General features: G+C 36.1%; 1 protein-coding gene across 1 annotated transcript in view; it reads right to left on the bottom strand.

Annotated features, from left to right (window-relative positions):
- The window catches only part of PUDP (pseudouridine 5'-phosphatase), a 76,182-nt gene that overhangs the window by 39,513 nt on the left and 21,363 nt on the right, over positions 1-15,306 (bottom strand). Inside the window, exon 2 of the mRNA XM_005516613.3 lies at positions 12,125-12,343. Within this exon, the coding sequence (XP_005516670.1) occupies positions 12,125-12,343 (219 nt within the window). The remainder of the gene's footprint in view (positions 1-12,124; positions 12,344-15,306) is intronic.

Below are 15,306 nucleotides of genomic sequence, written 5' to 3'. Positions count from 1 at the left end.
TCTAAAATTACTCTTACAATTTTCTTTATATTGATAGGCAATGTTTTTTCCCTGTGTTTTTTCTTAACGACTGCTTTAGCACTAGGTGCTATCACAGTAAGCATTCCAATGCTACATGGACTACCTTCAAGGTATGATGGAATGCCTTGATAAGCCCTATCTCTACAAATGAACTAATATCTTTTTGATAGTTGTCATGTATATTGGTCAGCCTAGGAAAGCTCATCTTAAGTGTTTGAATAATTACATGAAAAATTCCAATTTCTGTGTACAAGGTAAAGGGGAGTAACATTGTACTTTGGAGGATTGCTCTCTTGCCAATCACCAGCTGAAAATGTAAGGCAGAAACCTATTGTTAATTCTTGGGGTTCAGATACTACTTTGGGAAGTTCTTTGGTCCAAATGTCTCAATCAATCACGGGATTGCTCCTGTTGGCAACCTCACCTCGCCAATCTTTTGCTGGCACACCAGCTAGACAGGTCGAAAAAGGCTCTTCTGGGTTCGAATTCGACAGACATATGGAGTCTGAGCCTGCAGCCTTGGCTAAGGCAACCCAAACATTTGTTTTTGGTTGTTCCATGGGCAAATCCACACTGCAAGAAGTAAATAAAACTAGCAAGCACCAGCATAGCAATCAATTTTGCTCTATACTTTTCATGAGTTATTTTTTGGCAAAGGACTTCTCCATATATTTCAACTCTCAAATTTGTTTGGGGGCAAGCTAATTGTAACAAAAAAAAGAGTAATTTTACCTTTACAAATGTAATGGGGAATACACCCATCTATCCTTAAGTAACACAATGGATACTAAGCTTTTGCCAAAAGAGCTCCATGAAACCAACAATTCCTACACTTTTTCCATTGACATAAAAATCAAGGTTTGTAGGTTCTACAGGTGAACAAGGATCATCAGGCATGACCCATAGTCTCTCTCTTCGGCTCACGTCTGCATGCTTGTTTCTCTGCTCTTGAAATTGTCCATGCGTTCTTGTATGTGGTATAGTTAAATGTTCTTTGCTGGAATCCACTTAGGTCCTGCATCTGTGGAAACAGAAGCAGACCCTTTGCCTCAAGTTATTACTCGAAAAATACCTTCAGTTTGTCTTGTCTCAGGGTTTCTAATTAAAACAGGAGGATTTTCTTTCAATTTTGCCTGTGTATTATTTGAAAGATGCCGAAAAATTGGCAGATCAGGTTCTGCAAAAGAGCTATTAAAAAAATTAAAAACATAAAGCTTTGCTCAAGCTCATCTTTCTGTTAGTCTAGAATGTGTTTTAGGGTGTGATGTGTCTTTTTAATAATTGCTTGACTTGTGGGAGAGTAGGGAATATTAAAAGTGTGATAAATACTTTAGTCTATTAAAAATGTGGTTAATTTTTGGGCTGTATATGCAGGGTTACTGTTTGTTTTTACTTTTTGGGGTACACTTGGTGAAGCCAATGCTTGCAAAAAATGTTGACAGGCATGATTGGCTGTTTCTCTTGGGTGGATAGAGGTAAAGACCACGCCTGAAAAGGTGTCTACTGACACATGGATATTTTTGAATTTTCCAGAGGAAGGGTATATAGTGATAACTGTTTGCTATAATTGCAGGTTTTGGAAACTGCAGGTTGACAGCTCTTGTAGAGACAGGAGGTTGCAAAAGCTGACAATTTGGGCAAGTACTAATGATAGCTTTTGTTTGACTTTTAGAAATGTGAAACATTCACACAAATGTTTGTGCATTTTGGTGAAAAAAAGCATGACTTAGTTTTGCTTGTTTAAAAATGATTGGTAGGGTGTTTGAAACAACTACTGTTAGTTTGTCTGTTCTTGTATTTTCTTTTTGTAGAAATTTTGGAAGTGAAGAGTGAGACAATATGAGCGAGAAAATATTGCTTAATTTTGTGCTGCAAAATTGTATGAAGACATGAAAGCTAGTGATACAGGGTATCATTGCTAACATCTTTTAAAACTCATCTTTCGATTTTTTTAATTACTTTGGCTATATAAGTAGAATCTGTAATTAAATTTACAGGTTCTGGAAAAAGCTGAAAGGCCTAAATGACAGCTAGTTTGGTAATTTGAGGGGAACTCTCTACTGTTTGAATATCTGATTTCTATGTTTTAGTTATTTGGTTTAGATATACTACTACTGATTTGTGTGTTTTATTAGATCTATAAGTGAAGAGAGTTATATTACTTAAAGGTTTTTCACTTAGCATGGGTTTTTTCCTAAAACTTAATTTTACTTGTAACAATCTGAGGCTTGGATAATGAATAGAACAAACACTTGAAAAATTTAACAATGCATTTTTTAAATTATTTGAAATTTGTAATGCCTAATAAAGGCATTTATTAATTTCTTTTAAATGTAAATAAATAATTGTAAAGTCTTATCTTGTTAAGGTTAACAATCTTGTTCTGGTTTTGATTATAATCTGTGCTATTATTTCTATAGTTGTAAAAATTGTTTTTGGTGACCTGTAAGGAAGAAAACTTATTCTATTATTAACAAACGGTCTTTTTCAGAAGAATCTTCTTGGAAGATGAGGCAATGAAGTTGCTTTTTTTTTTTTCAGTACTGCGAGAAAAAATGGCTTTTTTGGAGAAAAACGATGGGCTTGTCTCTTTTGGAAAGCTTTTATGATTTTTTTAAGGGCTGCCTGCTCTTCAGGTGTTTTGGGAGATTAGATGTCGCAGTCTCCTCTTAGTAAGTTAAAGAGCGGGCTAAGCTTTTTATTGGTAATTTTTAAGTCAGGTTTGACTTAATTAATTTTTCTTAAAAGCTGCTGTAAATCTTGTAAGGTATTGACACCGGCCTGGAGTTGTATTGTCTGTGGCTTGATTGTTCTGTTATCTTTTATCTCTGATATTTTCAGGGTGGGATTTCTTGTATTTTTGACATAGAAATTTCTAGTCTAGCATTTTTGACTTCAGTAACAACACTATTACGAGTTTGTTCTATCTTTGTCTGTGTTGGTGTTGTAATGAGTAAGTTGTCTATATAGTGTAGAATTAGGGATTGTGTGTATTTCTGTTGAGTTGGAAATATATATTATACATATAACAAAATTGTATAATACATTTGTATAACAAAATATTGGTAGATTGTGGTAGAATTTTTTATACTTTGGGGTAAAGATTTCTAGTGATATCTTTGTAGTGGTTCTCCTCTATTGATAGCTGGAACTAAAAAGGTAAATCTCGGTGCATTCTTCGGGTGGAGTGGAATGTTGAAAAAACAGTCTTTTAAATCTATGATGACAAGGAGCTAGTCTTTTGGAATTATTGACAGACAAGGAAGTCTAGGTTGTAGAGGTCTTATGTCTTCGATTTCTTCATTGATCTTCTTTAAGTCGTGAAGCAATCTCTAGGACTTAGAAGTTTCTTGTGGATGACAAACACTGGGAAATTCTAGGGACTATTTTTGGGCATGATGTAATTTTTTTTGGTAATTTTTCTTTTACTAATTTTTTAAGGATACTTAGTTTTGTTTTTTTTTCTGATAAAGTGTATTAATCAATCTAGACAGGGTTATTAGTTTTCATGACAGTTTTAGAATGGCAGGCATTGACATGGTCACTATTAAAGGCCTACTTCTAATCTGGTTCCCCACTGGGACAGGACATGTCTCCCCCATACTGTGATGGGTTTTTGCACAATGAAGGGATGAACTCTTGATTCTGAGAGTTTTCTACCTTTTCTATTTCCCACAGCCTATCCTTTCACAAACATCACCGTGTATACCCCTCTTGCCACTGCTTATTTCTTCCCTGAGTGGCACTTAGGTACCAATTACATCTTACTTCTGATTAATAGTATTTTATCCACAGTGCAATCTCATAAAGAAAATCAAAAAATCAATAGGCAATAGAGAAATAGCAAATGTGTGTGTGTATTGCTGCTCTTAATTTATTTGAAAGCTAACATTCTCTGCTAGGAAGGACATATAGCAGACATTTCCACATTGTCCCACTCTTAAACAAAATCCAAACGGCTCACAGGGCTTTCAGATCTGCCCCGACCATCACACATAGTAATCCTTTATAGTTTACAACTAAATTAGCTGAAGTGTTAACCAACTGAAGAATATTTTGAGCAAACTGGAAGAGAGAACCATCATATACAGTAATACCTCATGTTCTTCGAAATGATCATTGTCCTTACTAAAGCAATTACAGTGTCAGCCATCTAATAATCTAAGAAACAATATAATGCAGGATTACTTTAGTTCAAGACAGGAAGTAATAATAATAGTAATAATAATAATAGTGCCCCCTTACAAACAAAACACCATAAATACAGTATATTTCTTGATCTTAATTAAATGCAAGCACCAGATAGTCAATGAAATCAGGTCATATTGCAAAGTTTCCATAGATTCTGTGTATCCTTCAGATTCAAGTGGAGGTTCAAATTAAATTATTACAGAAAGTTAAAGGTTACATGTATGGAAATGATAAAAACTTCAGCTACACTTAGAGTGATTACTCTGTGTCATTCTCTTGATTGTTGTTTTTATAGAAAGTAAACACGTGAACTCTGAAAACTACTCAAAATAGAAAATGGGTAATTTAAAATGGATATGAAAATGATTTACTATATTTAAAAGCTTCTCTACTCTTTAATTATTTTAATAAAAATACTACTTCTCATCTCACAGAGTCACAGAATAAGCTGAGTTGAAAGGGTTCAACAAGGATCATCGAGTCCAACAACCATTACTCACATTGGCCTCAAATAATTATAATTCAAGTAATGACTTTAGTGCTACCCAGTGCTGCTGGGTATCCTATGACATAGTACAAAAATACTTAAGAAAAAGTGAGGTATTTAGGAAATTTTACAGATTGTCTTATCCCTCTCCCCATACTTTTGCAAGTATATGGTCTTAGTAACTGATCCAGTTACAATCCTGTGCTATGTTTGTCTGTATTTTATAATCACAATCAATTGGTTGCCAGTTATTTTTTGTTGTTGAAAAGATACTCATTCTCCTTATTTAAGTAATCCATAAAGACCACTTTCCTTTGTACTATGTACTAATGAGTACTATTATTCGTATTTATTTTATTGTTAACTGTAATATTAAGTCAAAAGAAAGATTTTTTTCCCAAACTTTTTGATAAGAAATGTGGTGGTTTGCAAAAATAGACTATGGAAATGTGTTATAAAGCTCTTTCTAACAGAGAACAAAAACTATATTTCATGGGCAACCAGATCCTTCTTTATGCATATTTTATTTTATCTACACATGCTTATGCTTTCTTGGGAGGGGTAGTTGGAGTGGTGAAACTTATTTATTTAATTTGAACTACTTGCATTCATTCAAAAACATAGTTGGCTTTATTTTTGTTTTCACATCATTTTTGGCTAATCTGTTTATCTGCTACCTCTTTTATCCTGTTTCCCTTTTCCTTCCCTGATGTACATGTATGGTTTATTTCTCTTTCACTACCATACTTTTGGAGCTTGTCTACACCATGTAGCCTGTGCTAATACAACAACACTAGCTAAGTCTTCGAGCTGAGATGTAGCATATTCTGAAGAAGAAACAACATGGGCTACAGACCTACTAAAAGAACACTGTATTATTCATCAGATTTTCAGACCTGTGAACTGAAATATTTGTCGGAAGAACTATACTGGTCACTATATTCTTTCTTTATGTAGTTTGTGTACAAATTCATAGAATGCTTTGCATTGGAAAGGACCTTGAAGATCATTTAGTTCCAACTCCCTGCCATGGGCAGGGCCAACTTTTGCTAGGTCAAGTTGTTCCAGGCCCCATACAACACTTTCAGGGATGAAACATTCATAATTTCTCTGGGCAACCTTTTCCAGTGCCTCACCACTCTCACAGAGAAGGATTTCTTCCTAATATCTAACCTAAACCTACTCCCTTTCAGTTTGAAGCCATTCCCTCCTTGTCCTGTCACTACATGCCCTTGTAAAAAGTCCTTGTTCAGATTTCATATGAGATACTGAAAGGTGCTGACTCTTTTGAGTCTTTTCCAGCCTGAACAACCCCTATTCTCTCAGTCAGCCTTCAAGGACAGATGCTTCATCCCTCTGGTCATCTTCATGATCCTCCTCTGAACTCTTTCCAATAGGTGCACATCTTATGCTGGGTGCCACACAGCTGGATTCAGCACTCCAGGTGGGGTCTCAAAAAGAACAGAGTAGAAGCGCAGAATCGCCTCCCTTGACCCACTGGCCATGCTTCTTTGGATGCAGCTCTGTTCAGAGGTGGCTTTCTGGGATGCAAGCACACATTGCCAGGTTGTGTTCAGCTTTTTGCCAATCAGCACCCCCATGCCTCTATTGTTAGGGCTCCTCTCAATCCATTCCCTTCCCTGTCTGTATTGGTGCTTGGAATTACCTTAGCTCAGGTACAGGACCTTGCACTTGGCCTTGCTGACCTTCATGAGGTTTTCCTTGACACATCTCCCAAGCCTGTCCAAGTCCCTCTGGAAGGCACCCCTTCCCTTCAGCATGCTGACTGGGCCACACAGCCTAGTATCATCAGCAAATCTGCTAAGGGTGCATTCAACCCCACTGTCCACATTGCCAATAAGAATGTTAAATGGCAATGGTCAAATACAACTTCGCACTTTTCTCACAAGACATTCAGTATTTCCACACATACATCTATCATAGCATTTCTCTTCATTCACCACTGTGTAGATACAGTTACTTTTCTACTCACACTAAGCAGCACAAGAAGAAGAGGACACATGACCTCTGTGCCAAAATCAAGGCTCTTTAGACACCCATAGTCAAGTCCACTTCATTTTGCTGTAATGTTACACAAAACAAGCTGTCCAAGGGTGTTTGGTATATATTTGGAAAAAAAAGATTTATTGCTGAGAAAAAGACTAAAGGAAACCAAAGTGGTCCATGCAGTGTTTAAATTAACAGTGCATAGGTTATGCATGTCTTGATGATTTATGTCCACTTGTACACAAACAGAAATCTTAAGGATAAATATAGCTTCTATATTTAAAAAGACTACTCTTTTTTTCCAAAATCATTTACAGTTCCCACATGAATGTGACATGATACTACATGAATGTGGTAGAGCTTTTCAAGGTTTCATCACCTTCTTTAACCAAAGAAAAGTTAACGTTAGCATCCAGAGCTTTGTCAGGTTGATTAGTTTCCAAGATAATCATTAAATTCACAAAAACGAATCTATGGCAAGAAACCTCAGCAGCCTCTGAAAAGCACTCAGCAAAACAAAACAACCTCACTTAGAAAAAGGAGACGCTGTTTGCTAACTTCAGTAATAAAATTACTTTATTTTTTTTTTATGTAGTCTGATGTGCTACAACAATGGCAAGCCCATCACTGGTGCTATTAATTTTATACACTTGGTCTCAATCCTCAATTGAATTCAGGATTGCTGCTGTGAAGGTGACAGTGTGACAGAGGTGGGGTAATCCACTGCCTGGTCAGCCCTGAACAGGCAGTTGGAATAGAAAACATTTTTAGGTCCCCTCCAACCGAAATAGTTCTATTCTATTCTATTCTATTCTATTCTATTCTATTCTATTCATTTCATTTCTGAATCTCATGAAACTACGGAAACACAACTCTCAGATCAACCTGCTTCATTTTTAATGACATACTGTTTAAAAATGCTTTTTGCAATGGTATGTCATCCTTTCATTATGCTACAAAAGTGGATGTGGAAACTACCAGCCTATGCCCCAACTTTGGAAGGCCATGACTATTAATAAGGAATTTTGTCTTCTCATCTTATTACTCCCTAAAAAAGTATCAGAGGATCCTTCTAGTCAGAGAGACTTCCTATTCATCAAATCATTACTCTCATTTTAATCTGGACATACTGACACATGCATGACCATAGAAAGAATATAAGTACTAAATTTTACATAATTCAAAACGTGCATCAATTGTGTTGCTGATTTCCTGACAAAAGCATGTTTGGGATACAGTCCTTTAGGACTTGATGTAAAGGCCAAATGTTTAGTATCAGCCAAACAGGAAGTATCATTCCAAGTTTGCAGCTAATTGGCTGATCTCTAGAGGATACAGGCTCACTGAATTCAGCATGGACTCACTAGAGCTTCCTACCATTAAATCATAAACAGCAAGGAAAAGAAAAGATCATGGTAGGAAGTCTGTTTAACTGTCAAGGGCACAACATGAATCAAGGAAGCAGTAGTTAAGCAAACTAGACTGCTGGCTGAATGGAAATGTTCAAGAAAAAAAAATTTGGAGTGAGTTGCCATTGAAATTTTAACTGTTACCCTTTTTCTCTTCTTGTGCTTTCTGACTGGCTTCATTTGGCACTGAAACTGAGGAGTAAAATTATCTCTTCAAGGCTGCAAGGGACAGTCAGCTGTACTTGAACTAGAAAATAGTTTGCATGTAACATTCTGCACTGGCTGAAGAGTGCAACAACTAAATCCCAGTTATTATGAAAACAACCCAGGAATGGAAAATGTCTGAAAGGCATACACAGCCACACAATCCTTAAAAGATCTGTTCTTTTTGATAAGGATGATAAGCCAAAACCCAGAGACTACAGTGAAAAAATAACAGTAGTTTCATAATCCTGACATGATTATAGCAACTGTTGGCAGCTGTATGATTTGGAGTTCAGCTTTTCTCACCCTGTATATATTCTAGGTTTATGCAAAAGCACACCTATACACATATAGGTAAATATACATATGCATGGTTTTCTTCTGTTCTGCTTGTCATTCCCTCGTCTTCTGACTGCACTTCCCTGCAACACAGAAATGCTCAAAATGCATTTACAGAAACAGAAAGCCTACTGCATTACTCTTGTAGATAATAATGTCTATACTCTGACAGAAATATTTAGAAAAGCAGCACAGTGGCAGGCCAGTCATTTTGTGTCATCTTGGATTAATTTCTTTCTCCACTGAACCCAAATTACCATTCCTTAAGATTCCTTCAGAGCTAAAAATAAATCTAACTGTGAAAAACTCTCAAATAGTTACCAGAAAATTCCATATTAGAAACGGATGGAGCCTCTTCTTAGATGAAATTCGTATTTTGACCACAGCCTGATGTACTGAAGCTTGTCAGTTTGGTCATACTGAAATAGCCAAAATTCTGTCTTCAGCCACTTATGTCTCAGAGGTGCTGTACACTAATGCCTGTCATATAGCCTGTGCCATGGTTTAACCCCAGCTGGACATTAAGTACCACACAGCTTCTCACTTAGTGCATGTATCCTACCTGGTGGGTCAGAAAGAAGAATTGGGAAAAAAAAACAACTTGTGGGTTGAGATAAGAACAGATTAATAGTCAAAACTATTAGTCAAAAGTAATAATGATAATATTAATATTACTGGTTATAAAACTAAAGGAAGAGGGGGAGAGACAGATAAAATCTAAGAGTGATGCACAATACAATTGCTCACCAACTGCTGACTGATGCCCAGACCATCTTCAATCCACAACTAGTACCCCTCCTGGGCAGCAACCCCAGTTTATATATTGGGCATGATGTGCTATGGTATGGAATATGGCCATTCAGATATGCTGTCCTGGCCATGCTCTCTCCTGGCCTATTGTGTACCTATTCACTGCCAGAGAATGTGAAAATGAAAAATCCTTGATTTGGGGTAAGCACTCCTTAAACATCAGTGTGTTATCAACTTCATTCTTGTACTAAATTCAAAACACAGCACTGCACCTGCTACTAAGAAGAAAATAAACTATCTCAGCAGGAACCAGGATATGTTTCTAACTTGTCCGACAAAGCACTGCTTTGCCAATTAAATATTCAATTTCCACACTATCCTTAAACATCACTGACATATCTGTCATTCACTTGCTTTAGGAATTTACAGAGCTATCATCTTTGGCAAGATCATCTGCATAGCTCATCCAGAAACAAGTGCCACTTTGTTTGAGTCACCTTTTCAAACATCACTGGTCGCTGTTCAGCAGTGCTTTCCACCAAATCAAATTTCAATCCAATTTTTTGGACAACCTTTAGGAATTGATTGAAAAAGAGAACCTCACCTGTCTATTAACTGTCAAAAGATAACCAGAGGTACAGCACTTTAGAGTCTTCTTACACTGTTAATATGACAATTAACTTTCACTTTCCTGTATTTACCTGTAACCATCTGAAAGATCAGTTTGATGAGAGAAAAATGCAAACTCAAAACAGTACCACAATCTTACATCTTGCACAACACATGCAAGAAGCCTATTCTTAATTCAAGAACATTAAGTGACTGTAGAATAAATCTACAATCCATTAATAAACATCCTCAGAAGATACAAAAAGACAGAATCAGATTAAAAAGTCTGCTTAATTGGAGAACAGTTCTTAAAGAAATTGAATAGAAAGTAGCTGGAGACATTTTCTTCTAGCTTACTAGCTGTCATCAACCTGGTATCCTAAACTTCATGGCAATTCAGCTTGTATCCTAGTTCACAATTCTAGTTTAGAATATAGACTGAATAAAGTTATTATGGGTATTTAGCTGAACTGAAAAGATAATCAGTTGAACAATGAAGAAAATGTTTACTTGCTTTTCCTAGTACGGATTTTGCTTGTTTCATGCATAGTAGTGCAGCTTCAGTGAGGCCAAAATTCACTTTTTGAAGGCAGGAACAGTAGAAAACTTCATGTTTCCTTTGGTTAATCTGTTCCATCACCTTTCTAACTCTGTTCAAGCCAGCTCAGCCACACTATCACAGTCTACAGCAGGCATGATGGAATATCCACCTAACAGCATCAATTACTCATGTTGTTTCTTTACAGCAACTCTTCTCTGTGGCACCAAACATTTTACCCAGTCTGTTCATCAGGCATTTTATAAATCCAGACAAGATTTTCTTTGTTTGGCTTGCAAAAGATATATTTGAAAAGTCAGTCCCAGAAGCTTGAGATGAAGAATGAAAAATACATCAATCCAACTTTCTTTTTTTTCTGGAAAGTTTTACTAGGCTTAAAGATTTTTCAGGTGGATCTATAAGTGAAGTGAATGCAATTTGAAAAATCCTCCATATAAAGGACATTAGAGAGATAACTAAGAGAGAACTAAGTTAGACATACAATATACTAAATTTTTTAAGCCACTGAAAAAAATCACATTTTTTATTTTTGCTACTTGTTATTTATTCCTAATTTATCACTTTCATCTTAATCCATTATGAAACCAGGTATAAAAAAGCATCTAAGAATTAAAATATTAATGTGCTGTAGAAATTGTCAGAACAAATGAGCACACATTCAAAGAGAAAAAATGTTAACTGTTAAACACCTACAGTAACATGCAGTTATTTAATTTCTAATACTTTTTTTATAGTCCTTCTGTTTGTTATTTTTTCCCATCATTAATTAGTGATACTTGCTCCAGAAAGTTTTACATTGTACATAAAATTAACAGCAATCCTAGCTTTAGTTATTGATTGTGTTGCATGGCTGAAGATTTCTCTCTAAGCATTCCAAATCTAAATGTAATTGAATACAAAATAATGCATTCACACTACAGGTAAGATTCATCCTCTTGCTTACCTTGAGTTATCTCATTGAAGCTATTCACTTGAGCATCCTGCACAATCACTGGTAAAAGGCACATATCTTCAGAAGGTAAGGGAACTCACCTGTCTTAGGATAACCTAAAAAACCCTCCTTCTCCACTGACACACTCAGCCTCTGTACTTGAATTACAATTTTTGGGTTAGGAGAGATTAATCCCAACAGAAATAACCCATGGGCCCATATACTTTTAGATGTGCAGGCAAATGGATCTGTGCTTAACAAAGTCACACTATGCTCATAGCCAGGTAAAACACAGCTGCCAACAACAATTATAAAGACTGTCTAGTTTACCAAACAGAATGCATGAACATGAATCTAGTCTTTTTTGTTCTTTTAAAACATGAAAAAAAAAGCTTTTCCCCAAGTAAACAGGGAAAAAAAAATTCAACTTTAATTGGTAAAATATCCTTTTAAACAGGTAAATAAACAGGTAGATTTAGGTAAATTTTCTAAAACAAGAGCAATGAAACATAATCTGTAAGAGTAACTGCTTTGTGGAAGGCAGATTATAAACTTCTACCTTGATTAGCATTTAAATAATTGCATGAAGAGTTTATAAATGCTGCAAAGAAACATACCTGGCATCAACTCAGCAGTATGGAATATCTTCTCCAGCTTCACTTTACTTTCAATTAATAACTCTTCTTTAGTTATTGGAAGGTCTAGAGTATCTCGAATAAACTCTGCTGCTTCTAGGGCTTGTCTACCTAGAACCAAGGATTTCACATCCCAGCTATAGGTCTTTCCAAAACGCCCACAGATCTCTTCAAACACTTTTGAATAGAGACATTCAGTATCTGTAAAAAATAAAAATAAAAAAATAAAAATTAAACCTATGTACAAACAAGTAGGCAGTTGGTCTTGCTAAGACACCACATAAATGGTCAGAGCATGAACTGCCAGGAGCCAGAGGGCACGTAGCACAGTGGATAAAACGTCTCCCTTTATTTGCAGGAGTGAACCAAGGCTTCTACCACCACTTCAGAGGTACCCAGGTCTTTCAAGCTGTCATTTCTGCATAAACAAAAGGTAACTCAATAGATATCTGGTGCTGCTCTTTCATTACCTTTCTTTACTATCCCAGATAGCAAGCAGTGTCTTAATTAAAATACTCTATTTATGCTTTTCATGAGAAAGAAAAGGAAGGAAGGAAATCTGGTACTTGGGGGATGCCATTACATATTCCATGTAAATTGAAAAAAGAAAAAAAGATTTAATTATTTAAGAGTGCCTTTGAGAGGAAGCTTCTAAGTGTCTTCAAAGACATTATGGTTATTATTACTACAGTGCTGCTGGCACCACTGCAAGAGATTACTCAAACAAAACACACTCACTTGTATTTCCAGGGGATTTCAGACAAGAGTAAACTTCAGACTCAGCTTTGGCAGTGATACTATCAGCTCATATGTCAAAGGCGGTTTTAGGTTTAAAGCTGTTTTTTTTTAAAAAAAGGAATTTGCCCTTTCCTCCCCTCCTCCCCCTACAAATTTTGGAAAAAGATGTTCATTAACATTTAATTTAACACTAATATGGGGACAAAATGTACTTCCAGCTCTTGTCTTCATTTCAGCAAAGATCTCAAACACAGGTAGAAAAGCCATCTGTTTATCTTTTTAAGTAGTCTCCTCTGAAAAGTCAGTTACTGCTGTTAAATCCATCCGGAATACAAACTGAGAACACAACAGGATATATGTGGCAGTGGCCTGTTCTAATAAAGGGAAGGAAAAGCAAGAATTCTTAGCTCCTGCAATTTTGAATAAATGTGTAAGTTTTCAAAATACTCTTTTTATTTCTATCTCTCATCTCTTGAAACATCTTTTAGATGGACATTATCAGCACAACATACTGTCCATCTGCTCACTACATTTCACTGGGAACGAGTAATATTCATCCCCTAGTCACGTATTATCTTCTAGTCATTTTTCTAGTGACCCTTCTTCAATATAAAAGCACAGTCAGCTCCACTGGTGGTGTTTCAAGTGTGCAAAAGCCAGCCACAATAAATACAAATAAAGTGACCAAAATGACAGAGGCACTGGATTACTCAATTTGTGATCTGGCACAAAAATATGCTGACATGAATTCAGAGGGACCTGGAAGTCACTTGGCAACACACCATAGTGAATATATGGATTGGATGACCTGCTTGAATCACTGCAGAGTCACAATTAGATGTGCAGATCTACCTAGGCTAGAGGTAAAGCAAACATCAAAATAGTATGTAAGCCTCATCTTTATCACTTACACATAAAGACAGTTTAAGACAGGAAATTATGACTTCATGGATACAGAATTTAGTTTTTGTATTTATGTATTTATTTATTTATACACCTTCTAATTGAATATTATGCTATTGTTATTCTAAAATAATCTCTAGTTTATCAAGAAGATGAGATCAGTAGGTATGAACCCTCCTTTTAGCCATAGCTCATCTTAATCATTAGCTTTGTGTACTTTGTTTGAATAACACATCTCAATTTTGCATTAAGCTTCCCAGATGAAAAACACCAATGATTTATCCTTCTGCTAGGAGCCTAAACCATCTTAAACAGAGTTTTAATTGTATGCATTCAATATATTTCAGTAATTCAAAATCAGACTCTGGACAACTAAACTGCAGGGGTTTCTTTTGTTTGTTTTTGTTTGGTTTTTTGTTCAGTTTGGTTTTGGGGTTGTTTTTTTGTTTGTTTGTTTGTAAGGGATAGAAAACTGATAAAATAGAAAAATTTTAAATTAAGCAACAGGTTTCTTGTGTCCATACCCATGAGGCAGATTTCTATTCACAAGTGAAAGAGAAGCATTTTCAGTATTCAGTATATATTTTCTGTATAATTTAGCCAAATTTAGACACAGGAAGCCATTTTTACCAGCATTTTGGCCCAGGACTGAGAAAGACTCATTAGATGTTGTTACCATCAATACTGAATGAACACATAGGTGACTATGATTTTGCTTTCCTATCAGTCTTTCATATTAGTCCCATAATCTCTTCAGAGTATGCAACAGTGTAAAAAACCATACAAATTACTGAGATGCTCAGTTGGGGTACAGGAGACAAGTATAATTATAAACTGGATTATAGAAGTGTGAATTTTTCCTTTTAGCAACTCATTTGGTGGCATTTAGTACAGTATAAACTGTTAACTTGCAAACAAATCTATACAAGAGCTGATATGTGGACAACTGGGACTAGACCAATCAAGATTAGATATTTCCTCTACATATAGAGTTATAGTAATGACATTCACATTTTCTCTCACTTCTGGATTAAGACATAACATAGGCCTTTGTGTGTTTACTCTCCCATTGTATCAAATGAACAGTGTTAAAGAACATGGGATTTAAACACAGCAGTGGCAAAGCCAAAATAGTTACAGATTTCCCATCAGAAACATTAGCTTTGTCTAGTCCAGAGCATCACATGCTCGGTCATTGATCCTTATGCCCACCTATTTCAGTATCAGCAAAATCATGTACTCAGTTCTTCCTCTCCCAAGCACACAAAAGACATGGCTGAGCAGCTCACTGACCAGTTGTGTCAAGTCTGTGAGGCTCAGGAGGAGAACAAATGCTGCAGCACTGCATGAAAGCCAGGGAATGGATGTCTCAGCTAAGTCTCTGTACCTGAAAGAGATCTCTCATCCGTCTTGCCATTCTACGACCTCTCTCCCCCCAGACAGGATCTGCTCTTAGCTCATTCAGTTACACAAATGAACCAATTCCTGAAATATTTCAGGATTTCAACAGCTGAGGATGTGAG

This window comes from Pseudopodoces humilis, chromosome 2, assembly GCF_049639895.1.
Source record: "Pseudopodoces humilis isolate 2021_Gansu_Grassland_sample_001 chromosome 2, ASM4963989v1, whole genome shotgun sequence".
NCBI classification, from domain to species: domain Eukaryota; kingdom Metazoa; phylum Chordata; class Aves; order Passeriformes; family Paridae; genus Pseudopodoces; species Pseudopodoces humilis.
The sequence above is the reverse complement of the archived record's forward strand: the minus strand, read 5'-3'. Positions and strand labels throughout refer to the sequence as shown.